This window comes from Periplaneta americana, chromosome 17 (assembly GCF_040183065.1).
Source record: "Periplaneta americana isolate PAMFEO1 chromosome 17, P.americana_PAMFEO1_priV1, whole genome shotgun sequence".
Taxonomy (NCBI): domain Eukaryota; kingdom Metazoa; phylum Arthropoda; class Insecta; order Blattodea; family Blattidae; genus Periplaneta; species Periplaneta americana.
Genome location: NC_091133.1, coordinates 50,132,032 through 50,150,749, shown reverse-complemented (window position 1 = coordinate 50,150,749; position 18,718 = coordinate 50,132,032). Strand labels below are relative to the sequence as shown.

Below are 18,718 nucleotides of genomic sequence, written 5' to 3'. Positions count from 1 at the left end.
GCTTATAGCGCAAGGTGCATACTACTACGTTACCTGTCCATGTAATACTGGAACCAGACCGTCGTCATGAGCTCGACATGCCACACAGATGACAGAGTTTATGTCTCATCATAATAGCTCAGTTGTCTGAGCGATATGCAGAATATCACAAATTGTTTCGGACAACTGCGATGCATGTTTGTTATTTTTTTATGTGAAATAAATTATTTCCCGCATCCCATGGAATTATATATATCAGAAGATTCAGTTTGTCTTCCTAATGAAGGAAAAAAGTTAATCATAATAAAGAAACAAAGATATAAAAAAACACTGGAGTACCTAATACTTCGTCCACCAGCCATTTGCTTCTACCACTACTCTGATGAACAAGGGTTCTTGATCCTTGTTCAAGTCTTTCCACATTTCGAGAACTAGATTCCACATGTCATCCTAATTCCGAGGGGGATTGTTTTTTAATTTCTCGCATCTCTTTTTTGATTTCTTCCACACATTCTCTATTACGTTCAAATCTGGTGACACAGGAGGCCAGTTGATCACTTCGATCTTGGGCATCCCAGCTAAGGCTTGTATGTCTCTCACTGTATGTATAGCAAAGTTATCCTGCTGAAACAATGATGTTCCTTTATGATAATGCTCCTGAGTGGGTGGGAGGGACACTTTCTCCAAAATGTGTCGGTACTGTGCTGAATGCAAACAGCCATAGACCCTCTCTATGACACCTGCCCTGTCCTGAGACATCCAGGCCGAGCATGATGATCTGGCATGTTGGTTTACATGTTGTGGGTCATACCTTGAACCTGCTCTCGATAAACTCCTACAGGTCCATTGTGATTGGTGGAAATGCTGATCTCATCAGAGAAAATAACTGTCCCCAATTGAAACGGTCATCTAAACCGGTTACAAAAGCGGGACGATCTTAAGCTTGTTCTAATGTTATTTTCTCTTCAAGAAAGTACTAATGGATGTGGAGAGTTAACAATGAATTAAAAAAATATGTTTGAAAAGATAGATATTACATGTGTTGAGCAATGAATGGTGAATTTTTTTGACAGTGTGATTATTATAGGTGGGTTTGCACTTTCATGGCACTGCCATAGAAGTTAAGGGTCAGAGCTGGATGAGTCTACGTGGGAAGAGAATCATGTTGATAGTTCATTGCCATCTATAGCCTGAAAGAATGGTTACAATTTAATCCTTGTTCAAAGTATCCTATGATCACACTAAATTTAATATGTAATAAATGCACACTAAATAATGCAAATATAACAACATAAAAATGTGCATGTCTACACATGCGGGAGAGAGAGATAGGGGAAGGAGGAAGGGAGAAGGAAACGGAGAGAGATTGAGACGGAGGCACAGAAACAGAGAGGGGGATGGAGTTTCAGTAGTGTTACTATAAGTAGGACAAGTTGTCAATTTACACAAAACTGTTTTCATAATTACCGTAAAGTGGGGTGACTTTGAACAGTAATTTAGCGCCTTTCTAAATTAAATGCTGTACCCTATCACGAAGAAACTGAACTAGTTTATTGACAACTTAAACAGTTTTATCGCAATTGGGTACAGCACTTAATTTAGAAAGGTGCTAAATTACTGTTCAAAGTCACCCCACTTTACGGTACTGTATGAAACATATAATGAAGAACTTTGTGTTAATTCGAATCGTTTCTTCTATTTTTTATTCTGTTTTCATTCATTTATTTTCGGATGTGCTCAGATTCTTGTGCTGGAAGGTCACGAAATCTGTGTAATTTATTCTGACTTATAGAAAATATGTAGGCAAATATAGATGAAAGAGTTGAAAGATGATAATATTCATATATCAGCATAAGATTTTACAGTACAGATTTATTCCGATTGTAACTTTAGCTGCATTGAAAGGATCAATTGCTCTCCTGAAGCATCACCTATATTCGAAATGAAACTAAGTTCATTAGCATTCTTTACTTTTTTTGTAACACTTACCTCTCTAAAACTCGGTATATTTCCACTAATCTCAAAATGTATTTGCAGTATGTACTTGTAGGAGTTTCATTGTCAAAACAAAATCAATGGTTCAATGAACTTGTAAACATTTATATGGTTAAGTACTCTTTGTCCCTTGTTGCATCTCACGATGGTGAGAAGATTTCTTTCTAAATAATTAATAATGTATACTTCCAGAAACAAGATAGGGAGTGCCCCTAAAAGGCGACCAGTGAGTGCTGGGTGCAGTCTTCATGTACTTAAGGACTCTGGAGTTAACAGACATGTCCGTTCTGGTGAGTGAAAAATTCATAATAATCTCATATCATTTTTCATTAATGAAAAGTTTTAAATATTACATTTGGAAGATCAAGTAATGTTAATAAAGGGTATTCTTACTAGTATGTTGTCATATTCGATTACTCTGATGTTTGTACTAATATTATCTTGGTTACATGCTTCATTTGTCTTAGGAACCTGATTAAGTTTGTCCCTTAGTGAAGATGGTACAAGCCACCAGAGTGCTGTAAATCTATGACACTGAACCTCTGATTTCACTTGCCTTCTGAAGAAAATAATGCTAAGGATTTTGTTGTTTTTTTTTTTTTTAACCCCATTACCTTTGACCAAAATCCAACAATTTTGGATCCAGTAAAAACACGTTAAACATTAGACAACCAAGATAAATTTTAGTACAATACAAATTTATAATGTCAACAGGTACTTATGAGGGAAATCGAATCTGTGTGAAGCAGAAACAGCAGCAACAAGATCAATATCAACAGGTAACAAAGACTCGGAATTCTTTGAGTGTAAGTGGTACACGGAAACCTTGGCGATAACTAACAATAGGATAAAGACTGATTAAAGTAAGATTCATATTATGCTCTGAAATTGAGAATAAAGTTACCAGTTTAAATAAGGAATTTTATTTTTATAATTCTATTTTAATGTAGCAAAAGATATTTAGAAAGCTTTTTTAAAATGTTTATGTGAAGTGCAAATATAATGTAGTAATTTATTTATTTACACAGTTACCTCACCATTACAATCTCCCACAATATAGATAGGCTTCCAAGCATTGTGATATCTGTGACTCTGAAAGATGCTTTCTGTAACTATACTGAGCAGGGATGAATTAAATAATAAAGAATGATCACATTCCATTATGTGTAAACGTGATTCATTTAGACAAATTGTCGCAGTTTGAAAACAGAATGCTTTTATTTTCAATGTTATATTAAGGGAAGAGAGAAGTATGGTTGTATATAATTATGTGAAAGTGTGTCAGTTTTCGGTTGTGTTATGTTCTAGTGCAGTGGTCATGAACTGATTTGCACTGTGCATCTCCCTAGCTCGCTCGCTTGCCCCGAACAACCGAGTGTGTGGTAACAGAGCAGAGGTTCAGTGGCGATGTCTCTATGGGACATGATTTGAATAATTGAACATCAACCTTATTATTGCATTAGAATATTTATATATTGCATAAGCAATCAGAATAAGACATTAAATAGCGGCAGCACAATTGTTCCATATTACTGGCACAATTTCAATTAAATACTTAATATTCAAATTCATAAAAACCTTGTATGTATTTCTAAATTAAACAATCATTGCCACTACATACATAAATAAGCATTAACTAAATCATGAACATAATGAATGAAACTATTTTAAATTTGGAAGGAGATAAATAATTGAAATGGGAAACTATAAATTATTTATGTAAGAAACAGAGTAAAAATAAATATTGCTACCATTTGTTAAACACGAACAGAAATTTATTCAACAATGGCAGCGATTTTTCGGGATTTTTTTTATTCTCTTTTTATGCACCAACCATAACAGTTTCAGCCAAGGTGTTGTTCTTGGATGTAAAGTAGTTCCTTTACAAGTGAGTATGATGGGGTGAGCGCGAAATTTTTAACTCCAATGAATTTGCAGGGCGCATTTCATTATTAAACATTTAGTCTGATTGGCAATCAGCTTCATTTAATTGTTTGTTATTAATATAGCAACAAGAAGAAATGAAATTTCATATAGTAAAATTGTGTCTATTATTATTTTACAAAATCATTGTCTTATTATATCCAGTTAAGAAAGAATTATATAAATTTATATAGTGTATTGTATTGTGTTATAAAATTTGGGTAGTTTCCTAGTACCCGGTACTCGTCACATAAGTCGTTTTTGTGTTTGCACAGTGGTTCCTTTTTGAAAAGAATTTTAATAGTTTGTTACTAGATGTGATTTTAGTCAGTTTGTAATATATTTTTGGTCCATGGAAAATACACATCTCTTATGAAAATACAACAATGGCTGACTTAACGGCTTGTGTAATGAGTACCGGGAACTAGGAAACTTCCAAAATTGGGTAACATAACAGTGCAAATGGCCCAACTAACCTCAGAGACTAATATCACGTAGTACTGCAGTAATTTCATTTATTTAGGAGAATGAATGATCAAATCATTGCGATGTTTTATAGTATGTATAAATTACTGCACTTACACCTGACTATAACAGCTGCCATGGTTCGAATTGCACCATAAGTGTAAAATTTTTGGAAATGGAATTAGTTCCGAAACAGTATAATATTTTGATGATTATTACGTTGTCAAATGCTTGCTGTTATTGGAACTAATACTTTCTTGGAACTGGAACACTCGGAAAAGTTCCGGAAAGAGAATGACTTTTCCCAACACTATGCTATGAAAATCTTAAAATCTGACTCCATACGTTCAAGATTTGAAATTATAAATGAAATTCCTCCCGAAGGAGATGACGACTGTTGAGACACACTACTTCTATTCAACATTGCAGCTAACTTCTGCCAAGAGTCGCTACTGAATGGGAGAAAAGAATGCATAATGCCGAGGATGAGGTAATGCCCACTTGCTCTGCACGGGAGCAGTGTAGAGCACACATGCTCGCTTTCGGTCAAGTTGATGATCACTGTTCTAGTGTCACATTTCTTGTAGTTTCATTAAATGTTGTTGTCTAGTGCCTTGCATTTGGCAATGAAGCCATTAGCAGAGTTTCATTAAATAATGTTGTGTCATTGACTGGAGATTGTTGAGTGCAATATGTGAATTCAGAATAGCAAGCATTTATAACGTGTACAATAACTGTGACGCTTCATATGCCTTGTAAAAGTTTAATTGTAAGTTTAAAAATAGAAGTTTGTATTTATATATTATTATTTTTTTTTACTACCACGAGAAAAATTAAATATTTACATTTTATAGCAATAATTTTATGTCTCTCTACATCTGATTAGTCTAAAGAATCTTTCATAGTTAACATCTGTAAGATGTACAGTAATAGAACTCGTGTAATGTCTGCCATGAACTTAGTGCAATTCATATTCTTATGCATGTGCACATATGCACAGGCATTTTAAATAGTTCGAGATTCACATTACCTTTCAATTGATGATTGGTTGGTCAGTCAGTTGATTTCTAGTGTGTCCAGAATGGTCAGCTAAAATTATAATGGAATTTGACTGACCTGACTGAATTGAATTCAATTTCTAGCGTATGGACATTTGTAAAGTACTGATTTCCTCAATGATAAGCTGATAGCAGTTGACTAGTAGAGAGAATTTTTTACGGCATTTCGACTCTTTAGATTCCAAAGGTTACTATCAGGGATTAGAGTTCTGTATAAACAGTATAATACATAATATGTTTTCAGGCTTCTTGCTAACAATGTGATCCTCTGATTGGTTCATAGATGATAGATGATCAGTAGGGAAAATTTTTACGTAGTTTCTATTAGATTACAGAAGATACCGATGCTGGGTTAAAGTTTTGTATAAACAGAATAGCACATTTATTTTCCAGGCTGCTTATTTACAATGCGATACTCTGATTGGTTCATGTAACTTCTTCCATAGTAAACATAGGACGTCATAAAGAATTGTTTTCTGAAGAGTATCTAGACATATAAATGCCACAATGTTATGCAAAGAAGGATAAGGAAGCAGAGTTCCCCCTCTTCCTTACACAAATACCTCAAGTTGAATGTGAGAAAAACAGAAGTAAAATGTGATTGGCAGTATTAAGTTACAACAATTTGAACAACAGTTTAATTAATGCTTTTTTGGAGAAAATATACATTTCCTACCTGATACATTAACAAATGAATAAAAAATAATTATAATAAATTAATTACAATATTAAATATGCATTTTATTTATTTGTTTTTTAACAATTAGACTAGACGGCATTTCGGAAGGCGGTCAGCTGCTATGTGCGCCGTAGCATTTCTGGTATGTGACGTCACAAGCTTATACAGTAGAACCAATCAGAATCAGTCTATAACAAGTACTTTCCAAGTTCGATTGTTCACGTGTGAGTGTTTCAGTACATTGAATAAATGAAACTAACATTTACTGTGTGTGCGTAAGATAAATAAATGGAAGAAGAGACTGTAAAAAGACAAGTATTGCGCAGGCAGGCGCGGAAAATAGTGTTCGAGGTGTATAATTATTTTAAAAACGTTGACGAACAGAATGCTGCCAGCCATCTTGATTCTGGCTGCAACGTTGCCAACGCATAAAAACGACTGTAGAAGCATGTGGTGTGAGATTGAGAACCGTGCAAAGAATATTGCTAGTGAAGGAAAGAGGGTTTGTTTGCTGTCATGCTTACAGTAATCAACGACTAAGGTCATTATTGTCTTTTGATAATTTAAATTCTCTCCTGCGCTATTTGTATTGCACGTGCACGTGAAGTAGGATGTGGCATTGTTGTATGCTGCCTTGCTTTCTTTACCTGTCTCTTTCGACGCAAACGCTAGCAGACTGCCACCTTCCGAATTGCCATTGACTCTAATTACATGTTATATTAATTTTGCTTTTAATTAAACGTAAAACAATTTAAACATAAAATGGCATTATAAATTATACTGCAAAAAAACTTGATAATATTTTTTCTCTATATTTTTCTGTCATAGTTTTACTAGCAGAATTATTAATACCGGATGGGGTATGTAACAAATTTTATCAAATCATTTGTAAAGTATATATGAGAGAGACAGCAGTTGGGGCTTATATATGAAGTAATAGCCATTGAGAATTGTGAAGAAAAGAAAAAAATTGACAACTGAGTGGTCAGCCGTATACTTGAAGCATGGCTCAGGACATCTCGTTTTACAAAATTTAAAATATACTTATGGCTTTTAAGGAACCCAGAGGTTCATTGCCACCCTCACGTAACCTCACCATTGGTCCTTATCCTGAGCAAGATTAATCCAGTCACTACCATCATAACCCACTTCCCTCAAATCCATTTTAATATTATCCTCCCATCTACATCTCAGCCTCTCCAACGGTCTTATTCCCTCTGGCCTCCCAACTAACACTCTATATGCATTTCTGGATTCGTCCATATGTGCTACATGTCCTGCTCACCTCAAGCGTCTAGATTTAATGTTCCTAATTATGTCAGATGAAGAATAAAATGCATGCAGATCTGTTTCAAGTAACTTTCTCCATTCTCCTGTAACTTCATCCCTCTTAGCCCCAAATATTTTCCTAAGCACCTTATTCTCAAATGCCCTTAATCTCTGTTCCTCTCTCAAAGTGAGAGTCCGGTTTCACAACCATACAGAAGAACTGGTAATATAATTGTTTTATAAATTCTGACTTTCAGCTTTTTTGAGAGCAGACTGAATGATAACTTTCTCAACTGAATAAAAACACGCATTTCCCATATTTTAAAAAAAAAAGTGCTTAGAAAATATCATGATCATTAACACTTCGTTATAAATAGAAAATCCAGATATTCAAACTAAAGATGGGAATACGGCCCAAAGTGTATTTACTTAACCAGCATTATTTTCGGGTGTTACAGATGTTGATATAGAATTTATTGAAAGGTTTATAGTTATTATAATAGCTCTAGCGTGTCAATAGTCTCGATTCTCGCTTATTTGTAAAATACTGGTCTGAAACTGCTGAAGTATACATAAAACTTTATGAGAAAATTTCATGCGAGAGAAAAAATTCTCAGACTTCCAATTTGACACACGTTTACAATAAAGCATTGGAAACTTCAGAAATGTGGACAATTATGTCTTAAACGTAAATAAACAGTCCTCATTTCAACATTCTGAGTAAAGAAAATGATAAAAATGGATGTTTTTAATTTTGACCGCAAATAAAATCATCCTGTGTTGGGATGATATAATTATTAGGCACATCCTAGAATCTCTTGTAACATCTTGTATATCAGAAATAGGCCAAGCTCGACTTTTGGCTCTACAAGAAAAGAAGCGGGTTCCTGGCTACAAGCTCTAACTTCCCTAAATATTGGAACACTGATGGATAACAAATCAGACTGTAGTTGCTCTACGTCTTGGATGCAAAATCTGTCAACCCCATAAACGTGTATGTGGGGAAGTTGTCGACACTTATGTTCATCATGCTCTGAGTTGTGTCAAGAGTAAGGGACTTTTTTTTTAGACATTCAACAGTTAACGACATAATCAAGAGAGCATTAATATTTTCTGTTATCCTGCTATTTTAGAATCACTGGGATTAGTAGCACGAATGGAAAGCACCCTGATGGATTAACCTTGGTCCAGTGAAGCAGAAGAAAATCGCTAATGTGGAATACGACATGCGTGGAAATCTTAGCTCCATTCCACTTGCCGTCAACTACTAAAATCGCAAGCTCTGCAGCAGAATCTGCCGTACATAGTAAACCTCATGAATACGTACATCTATTAGACAATTACATCTTCATCATCTTTGCTGTCGAGAAGCAAAAGACTTGGTTTCCGAAATTGGTAGAAGTTTGGTGACTATTACTGAGAGTCTTGCGGCACTAATTACCTACGACAACGAATAGGAATAGCCATCCAACGTGGAAACGCAGCCAGCATTTTAGGAATCTTTCCAGTCTCCAATTCTCTGGATGAAATTTTCTTTATTTGAATATCTGATGTTATAGTTTTCGTTAGTTAATTTAAAAATAATTAATGTAAAGGTTCTCAAAATTTCAGAAGATTATTTATTATTCATACTCAAAATGAATAGTAAAATTAATAGTTCAGTACGTGTTTAGACAGTGTCAGATATATATTCAGTTTGCACATTTGAAGTTGATGTAGATACATCACCTTGTAAAATTATTTGTGATTATATTTTGCGTTGTCTGCACTCCCTCACACAAATTATTTTCTACTCTTCTTGGGACATTTTAGTTTTACTAATTGTTTTGCTGTGTTTACTTTAATTAATTTCTTGTGTTTTTTGCTTGTGATACGAACGCATGTATTCTGTTGAAAATTGTGTAAGGAAGCTATAGGCTATTGATTCTTGTAAAAGTTTCTGTAAATTCTTTTTTTAAATTTTCCAGTATTTAGTTGGTTAATAAAACATTTTTATCACACTGTGCAGAGGTACGAACATACAAGGATGGATAAGAAAGTAACACACAATAATTTTTAACAAAAAAACGTTTAATAGTTAGACAAAAATAAAAAATACACAAATGAACTCACATCTTTTAGCTACTTTTCTACATAGGCGTGTCCACACCTGTGGAGTAACGGTCAGTGCATCTGACCGCAAAACCAGGTGGCCCGGGTTCGAATCCCGGTCGGGGCAAGTTACCTGGTTGAGGTTTTTTCCGGGGGTTTCCCCCCAATCCAATACGAGCAAATGCTGGGTAACTTTCGGTGCTGAACCCCGGACTCATTTCACTGGCATTATCACCTTCATTTCATTCAGACACTAAATAACCTAGATGTTGATACAGCATCGTAAAATAACCCAATAAAATAAAATACATAGGCGCCAAGTTTCTCAACAGATTTATCCCATTGTGGTATCAGTTTCAGTATACCCTGTTCATAAGAGTCCGTTCAGTTGGAGTATAGCCATTTGCAGACAGTTGATTATTGCACTTCTGCAGTCGCAAAGTGATGGCTGGCCAGGAATTTCTTCACTGGACCAAACAGATGAGAGTCCAATGGTGCAAGGTCTGGACTGTATGGTGGATGCTGGAGCACCTCCCAACTAACTGTGTTGGTTTTCTCACGAACAGAAGTTGCAACATGGGAGCGAACATTGTCATGAAGAAGTTTGACATCGTCAGCATTAATATTACGTCGTTTGTCACGAAGGGCATGAAGCAACTTTACCAATGTTTGAATGTAGGCTGCAGCATTCACAGTGGTCCCATGTTTAGCAAAGTACACCAACAAAACACCATGTATATCCCAGAACATTGTCACAAGCACTTTCTTAGCAGATTATGTTACTTCGAATTTTTTCTTTATTGGGGAAGCACCATGTTTCCACTCCATAGGAGCCTGCTTTGTTTCGGGTGTGTAGTGGTACACCCAGGACTCATCACCAGTGACAATTGCTTCCAGAAAGTCATGCCCTTCTGCAGCGTAACGCCTTAAGTGGTCCAAGCATGTCATTATTCGCTGACCCTTGTGGTCGTCAGTCAGGTTCTTAGGCACCCAGCGGGCACTAACTTTATGAAATTTCAATGTGTCATGCATGATATCATACACTGCACTGTATGAAATGTTGAACTGCTGAGATAAGGTTTGCAATTGGATCCACCGGTCGTTCAAAATAGGCGCCTCAATGCCTGTGACATTCTGTTGGGTTGCAGCTGTTACTGGCCGCCTGGAACATGGTGAATCACAAAGGTTCTTATGGCCATCTGCGAAGAATGCGCACTACCTGAAGATGTTGCTACAGTCTTCCCCGTACGTGCCACACATGTTCCTGTGAATTTCACTTGGGTTATATCCTTTAGCCCACAAAAATCGCACACTTCTCTGCTCTTCACAAGTTGACGACAGTAACATGCACGCCATCTTTGTTGCATAGTTCATGCTTCTCTCGCTACAGCTGCACATGCAAAACAAATTGTGTCTGTAGTGAAAACTTCAAACTATATCTCGGTGAAATGTCAACATCCCAGTCACAGTACTAACACAGAAAAAAAATTATTGTGTGTTACTTTCCGGTTCACCCTCGTATCTGCGAGAAAAGGGATTGCCATTGAACAGTATTGCTATTAGATAATGTACCCTCGCATCCAAACAGGAGTATACGTTCTAAGGATGGACTCATTGTTATAAAATTTGTGCCTCCAAATGTCACTGTACTTATACAGCCCATAGATCTAGTAGTGATTGTGTCTGTGAAGTAGCACTACAGATCTGAACTGCTAATGATTTAATGAAGCTCATTCACGAAGTTGTTGAGCTGGTCACATTCTGAAAACAGTTTTCATTGTTGGATACAATGTATGGTATGTCAGAGTTAGACTTGAAAGAAAAATTCTCAAGTGTATATTTGTCGATGTATAAGGTGGAGGCCAATGGAGACTACAGTACAATTTTGAACTTTATAAATTATACACAGAACCAGATACAGTCAAGTATATTGAAATTAACAAGTTGAAATAGGCTGACACATCATGTGAATGAGTAATGATAGAATAGCAAAAGAGTGTAAGAGAACTTAGGAGGCCAACATGATATGGAGGAATATCACTTACCACGATGTTAAACTGCTTGGAAAACTGGAAAGTTCGAATTCTTAATAGGGAAGAATGGAAGAAACTTCCTAAGAAGGTCAGTGCCCAGATGGACTGTCGAGCCAGTGATTATCATGTATGGTATGTATCACCTTTACAATGAATATGGACTAAGATTCTTCCACCTTCGAATACAGTGCGAATCATGTGCATATTGGGGAGGACACTCTTGAAATTCAGGCATTAGTAAAAGAAACTGAAGATTTCCAAAATGTTGATCAAGAAAGAATGAATGATTCCGTAGTGATGGGAATTAAACAAATTTTCGGCAACTACTGACCAGGAGATTGTAAATACTGCAGCTGGGAAGAGTAATGAGGACGAAAATGGCGAGGAAGGGGGAGAAAATGAAAATTACAGATGTCTTTCTGTTGCTTTACTTTGCGTCGAAACTTCGTTGGTTTCTATGTGGCAAAAGGGTTTTGAATGACAGCATGCAAAATGCGGATATAAATAAGGAAACGAATTGCCATAAGCAAAAATGCATGAAAGATTTCGTATGTACAGATCAAGCCCAAAAAATAAATGCAGTAAACTTAAGTAGGCCTACTATATGCATGGCGAGGCAGCCGGGTAGCTCAGTTGGTAGAGCAGCTGGCTACGGACTGGAAGGTCCGGGGTTCGATCCCAGGTGGTGACAGGTTTTTTTCTCATTGCCAAACTTTCAGAATGGCCCCGAGGTTCACTCAGCCTCCTATAAAATTGAGTACCGGGTCTTTCCCGGGGGTGAAAGGTGGTCAGAGCATGGTGCCGACCACACCACCTCATTCTAGTGCCGAGGTCATGGAAAGCATGGGGCTCTACCTCCATGCCCCCCAAGTGCCTTAATGGCATGTTACGGGGATACCTTTACCTTTTACCTTTTTACTATATGCATGGCAAATAGTTTATAATTCCAATTCATGTCTTGTATTTTATCATATTTAGATGTAAAACATTCGGTTTATGTTATAATGAATTTGAAATTTAAAGCTAAATAAATACATTGACGATTCTTGTAAATATCTACAGTAAAAGCAGGGTTCTCGGATTATTCGTATTTCCGGATTATTCAGATCCATTGTTCCAGTCATTAACCCAGATAAACTCAAATACCGGTACCCTACACTGTATTAGCAGAGTAACTGACTAAATATTTTCGGCACTGATAGTATGCAGGCAAAGTTGTGTGTGTTGTCTGCTCTCTGCTTCAGACGCTATTTCTCCACTACATGGTGTAGGGGTCTCAGGAGAATTATGAGTGATCTGTACTGCATTACACAGTCATAACCATTTTCTTTCTTTTGCTTTATTGTTCTATAATATCCTTTCTGGGTGTTACAAGCCAGTGCCTGTAGTAGGAGATAGTTCTTGGAATCACGTACAAGAAATGGAAAGTGGATGACTCCCATAGTGATGAATCAGGGTAGATGGAGCTTTCACTTTTGCAACTAGGGAAAACCGCAAGAAAAACCCACATTCAGATTAGCTGGCCTCGGGATTTGAACCCGGGTGTTCTGAATGCGAGCCTGAGATGATACTGCCTTGACCACTCCACTCTGTATTCATAACAAGAAAAAGAAACAATGATCTATATAAGAGCTGCTCCCAAATATCTCGACTAATTTTGTAATTCAAGTACAAGGTGGGCACAAAGTCCCTTTATCCCCTATCTCATAATGCAGACATACATCCCCTTTACACTAACTGTGTGTCGTAAGTGTCCAAAGGGTCAGTATGATCCCCATCATTTTCCTTACACAAAATAATGCATCGTCAGGTTTGGTGTGACATTTGCCTCAGCATTGCTGATGTAATCTCTTGCAAAACGCATTGCACAGCGTCCTTCAATTCATCAATGGTGTCGTACCATTCCTGTGCATTGTCACAGGTTTCCACAATGCTGGATTGACTGTGGACTACCCATATTACCAGTTCCTCTCAACTGACCTCCTCACAGTCCTGACCTCACAACTTGTGACATTGCTGTGTGAGATTTCAGCAAGAGCATTGTTGCACAGGAACGATACTGTACGGTATAATGGCTGGCAGCTTTTGTTGATGAAGAAACATTTCTGTTTTACTCCAAGCAAGGTAAGGTATTTTACTTCTAGTGCCTAGTGACAAGATAACATAAATCAAAGCAATCAGGTTTTCCATTGCCAAGGAATTATTCTAATCTATGGTGGGTTATATAGGATAGCAAATATGCTTAGTTATGGTGTGGAACGAGGTTACGAGATGTACCTAGGGACTTAAACATGTGCTGAACCAAGGGACGTCACTTGGTACATCATGCATTACAATTCAATCTAATGTCTTCAATATTTTTAATTTTTCACAATTTTTAGTGATGATTTTCTCTCCTCCAATATGACAGATAGAGATGTTCATCTGTCAGTTGCTGAAAGTGCTTCTTCTACTACATTGTCAACTGAGTTACCAGCAGGGAATCCTACGATGGAGGTCCCTCTGCTAGTTATTCCAGAAATGAACATGAATAATGTAGATTCTCAACATACCCCTCATTCATCAATGCTCAATAAAACTGGAAGAATAACATCTGAAGATATTTGTTCATTCTTGAAAGCAGGAGAAAGGAAGTCAAATGATGTAAAGAGGAAATGATTAAGAAAAACAAGAATATACATCTTGATTACACAACTTTTAACACTGTATCAACTCCGGAATATGTATAATATGACTTTCTTGTGTTAAATTCTATTGTACCTGGTTTACATGTTTCGACCTATTATTGATCTTCTTCAGTGTTAAAAGTTGTGTAATCAAGATTTATAATCAAGACAATACAAGTTATTTAATACACAAGTACAGGTCAGAGTGGATAAAAGCTATAAAAACCAGAATTTTGATCGACACATCACAAAAGATGGAAATTGAGGCTAAGAAACAAGGTCAATGACAGAAAAAAATATTTCAAAGAAAAAACCAACACCAGTAAGAAGATTGTATGAGTCAAGTACCTAGTGAAGAAAATGCAGATGAATTTTTAGAACTTAATGATGGTACATATTCTGACTGTGACATAGAATAAGTGTTGTCCCGTGAATTAGAACAGCAATCTGATTTTGGAAGCATTAGTGAAGGAGATTTTTCTGTTAGTTCAATACATAGGTGACAAAGGGAAAAAACATTTTGTAGCTCAAGTTTGTTCAGTACCTGAAACTAAATAATGTGAAGTCAAGTATCTAAAAAAAAAAAATGGTGAAATCTGACAAATGCTTTGTTACTGATCAGAATTCAGAATTGTTATTCTATTTTCTGAAGATATAGTATGCAAATTATCTCCCCTTGAAGTAGGAGTAGGAAAGTCAAAAAGAAAAATGTCACAATTGCAATTTCCAGTGGATTTTAGCGAATTTATTTTAGGATAAATTTTTGTAATGAGAAAAAAACTGATATAATTTAAAAATTACTTCGTAGTAATTAATATTATGTTTCACTGAGAACTGTACTTTTATTATTTAGTTACATTTGTATCGTATCAAATTACTTTGAAAGTTATCATTACAAAGGTGTAAAAAACCTAACTATTTGTGCCCCTTGGACCAACCATCTCAGTCCCTAGATACATCACATTGTTGACTTAGACATTTCCTGCTGTGTATTATTGATCTCCAGATGAGGAGGGATTATAGCTTAATATATGGTTGATCCAAAAACCTAATGAGTCATCTGTTTAAAAACTTTTGGGAAGCAGTAAAAAAAAATTGTAAAAAGTGTCCCCTGTTGTGGAACATATTTCTCACTTCTTCCAACAAGTGCAGTGTGGTATATTATATCTCCATCCATCCTAGCGACTTTTACCAGTAACTGTTATTGGGCCACGATTTCTTTTTGTTTGAGTAGGAATTTTTATGACTTTTCAGTGGCCTCTAGCGACAAAAATAAAACTCTCCATTGATCTAGCGACTTTTGAACTACCGGTACTGTTCGGCGACTTTCCGTACACCAGTGTTGTCAATTTATCGGGTTTCCCGCTAGTTCTGGCGTTTTTCACTTAGTTTAGCGGGTAAAATTAATTAACCTTGTATTGCTGATCCCAGATTACATATATAACAGATTGCCCATCCATATGTTTAAAACGATTGCATGTGGAAGAGAACAACCACCAGGATCGCCACCTTCGATTGGGAATAACCGCTAGATGGAAGAACATTTGCTCCATGCAATTCAAATGAGAGTTGTAACGTGACTTTCTTTGTAGTAGCTACATGGCAGCATAGTGAAATATTGATCAAAGTTGTTACCACAGTCACAGTCTACTACATACAGTCGCGAAGCTTGAGGTTTTTTTTTTTTTTTTTGCAAATCTCGTGATAAAGCGCTCCAAACGGTTAGCAACTAGAAACAATAGACTGTCCATGATCGGCTTTGGACTGTATCGTATTTCTATCGAGTGCTATCTCGTTGCGTATTTCACATTGATGCTTGTGAAATGTTCGTTATTGGTTGTAATGAAAATGTTAATGGCTAAAATATAATAATTGGAATAATAATATGGGACAAGGAGGAGACGTATGTAGTGATATAAATTGTGGCAACAGTAAGAGAAAGCGGCCAGAGTTATCCTTTTTCCGATTTCCAAAAGATTCAGAAAGGTTCCTGGGTTTCCACAAGAATGCTGTGCAGAAACAAAATTCTTAATTTTGAAATTCTTTATGACTGTTAGAATACATTATATCCCTAAATTTCACAATGAAATGTTTCAATCTAACCGAAAGGATATTAGATACCGGTTAAAGTTCTGTCACTTAGGCTGCTAAATTTCCAGAGAAATAAAGGTTAGGTCTACTTTTTTTTTTTCAGAGGATATATTTTTAATTGTAGCTATTAATTTTGTTATTATTTTTATGTGTTATTTTACTAAAGACGTAGAAAAAAATTAAGTTTGTTTTGATGAAATTTATTGATCACGTTTTATTTTCACTTCTGGTGGGATATTATTGCTTAGGCCTACTTTTTTTTTTTCAAAGGATATGTTTGTAATTATAGCTGTTAATTTTGTTGTTATTTTTATTTGTTGCTTTACTAGAGACGTAGAAAAAGTCTGTTACAATAAAATTTATTGATCACGTTTTATTTCCAATTCTGGTGTGATTATTATTGCTTAACCTCATCCCACTTTGTGAACTACGTAAGCCTACACTAAAAGTACCGGTACATGTAAGTTACTCCATTAATTCATATTTCCATTATTATTATTGTTTTAAAGGGAAATGCAAATTAATATTTATTGGTTTCATAGTTAATTATCGCTATAATCTTGAATGAGTGAAGCTATTATAGTATTTTTCAGTTCGTTTTGCACAAACAAAAATTATATTAACTTATTTCTTGCAGGTATCTTCGAGTTTATGGTGGAATTTAATATACTTCATTAAAATAATAAATTAACTTTATGCATTTAATATTTCAATAATGGAAGAAAGGTGTTAATTTTTCCAAAAGAACACGACAACGAATGTGTAACATATTTTGTGGTCTGCTAGGAGAGAGAGATCTGCGATGATGAGGCGATAGTAGCGATCCTAGTGGTGGGCAACTACCCATGTTTTGCATTTTTACTACATATTGAGCTTCGCGACTGTATATAGTAGACTGTGCCACAGTCTAATACATACACTCGCGCAACGCATTCGTATAAAATATGCCAACATTATTTTGACAGCTGGCGCGACAGTAGCGCTCTAGCGGCAGGCAAGTTAAAAGTTTTCAGACTACATATAACACATCAGAAAACGGGTTTTGCGTAATTTATTTTATATTTTTATGCTATACAGTAAGTGTATATGGTTCTTATTAATTTTACTTTAGAATCCTAGAAGAATTTCACACGCAGTTAATCTACAAGTTTCAGAAGCTGGGAATAAACGTAATTCTTTCTGCTCCATACAACTGAATCATGGCCCTGATCACGTATTATGGTTTCAAATAATATAATTGTTCGTACGGGAACGTTTAATTCAACTCATTCCTAAATATATTTATAAATCATTGGAACTCTATATTTCCTGTGAGAATAGTCTCAAAATTAGTAACTTAAAAAACAGGGACGCTATTTCAGTTTTCGCTTAGATGGAACAAGATTTGTATGGCATATCTCGTAGGCGAACTCCTCTCCCTATTTCCTGAGAAATTAACTATTTTCCATATCGTAAATTGGGGTAAACTTGACCGCTGAGATAAACTTGAAAATAAAAAAGTGGAGGATTTAAACCTTAATATGATAGACATTAAAATATACATATTTATAAAGTTCATTATTTTTTCCATTTCTTAAGAACCGGTATTTCTTTCATTATTTTGAGTCATAGGTAATTTTACTGATATGGTTTAATTTTTTATGGCAAATTTACCGCATTTCCAGTTTTCACACATAGGTTTAATTTTAACTTATCTTACCTATATAGTAGGTAATTTACATGCACTTACTGTTAATATGACGTAGGTGAGAACTAATAAATGAACACAATTTTGTTGAACAAATTTTAACTTCAATTAACTCAGAAAATGTACTTTTATTTTGAATAAATAATCACTGGAACTGTAAAATCAACACCAATAAAAGTCATGCAAATTATTACAGAAAAGATTGCTATTTACATCAAATTAAAAAAGGTTCTTTTATTTCTTGAGAACTTAATACGTCTGCGACATGAATCTACACAAACACATTAGAAATTTATCGACACAGTCTGGATTTATTCAAGAAGTGAATATTTTGCAAAAGGATTACAATACTCCATGAATTCTTTACAAATTAACACTATGATCCCTACTTGAATACAATATAACATTCGACTTTTGAAAAATACAAAGAAAAAAACACGAATTAAAAAATTATGAAATTATTTGCACTAAAAACTATAGATACATTATCCAAAATCGGAATGATTACACATAATTATGATCTCTGCAACAAATTAATATACTGTAACAGGTATTTACAGTGATCTTTTTTGCCTTTACCGTACATTAGAAGTACACACACTATCGATGGCGTATTAGAAGCTATTAATGCCTGTTCACAACAATTAATTTACAAATTAAATTCATTTATTAAAGCAGCCAAATTTTGTGATTCAAAATCCGCAGTTTAGGCTATTGTTTCATCAACATTAGAAGGCAATGGAGAAGGAATGCTTTATAACGGATACTTTCTCATTGTGTAC

The 18,718-nt window shown here is 35.4% G+C and overlaps 1 protein-coding gene across 3 annotated transcripts in view; it reads left to right on the top strand.

Annotated features, from left to right (window-relative positions):
* Cp110 (Centriolar coiled coil protein 110kDa) overlaps positions 1-7,454 on the top strand; it is a 34,830-nt gene extending 27,376 nt beyond the window's left edge. The window contains exons 6-7 of one of the 3 annotated variants that reach the window (XR_011330216.1): positions 2,167-2,264; positions 2,689-2,720. Coding sequence is in view for 2 of the 3 variants with exons in the window: in XM_069816602.1 (XP_069672703.1) it covers positions 2,167-2,264; positions 2,689-2,810 (220 nt within the window). In the remaining variant the exon portion in view is untranslated. Of the gene's footprint in view, positions 1-2,166; positions 2,265-2,441; positions 2,666-2,688 lie in introns of those variants that run through there. The other 2 variants (XM_069816602.1, XM_069816603.1) reach the window with 2 other exon arrangements.
* Positions 7,455-18,718: the final 11,264 nt, after the last annotated feature.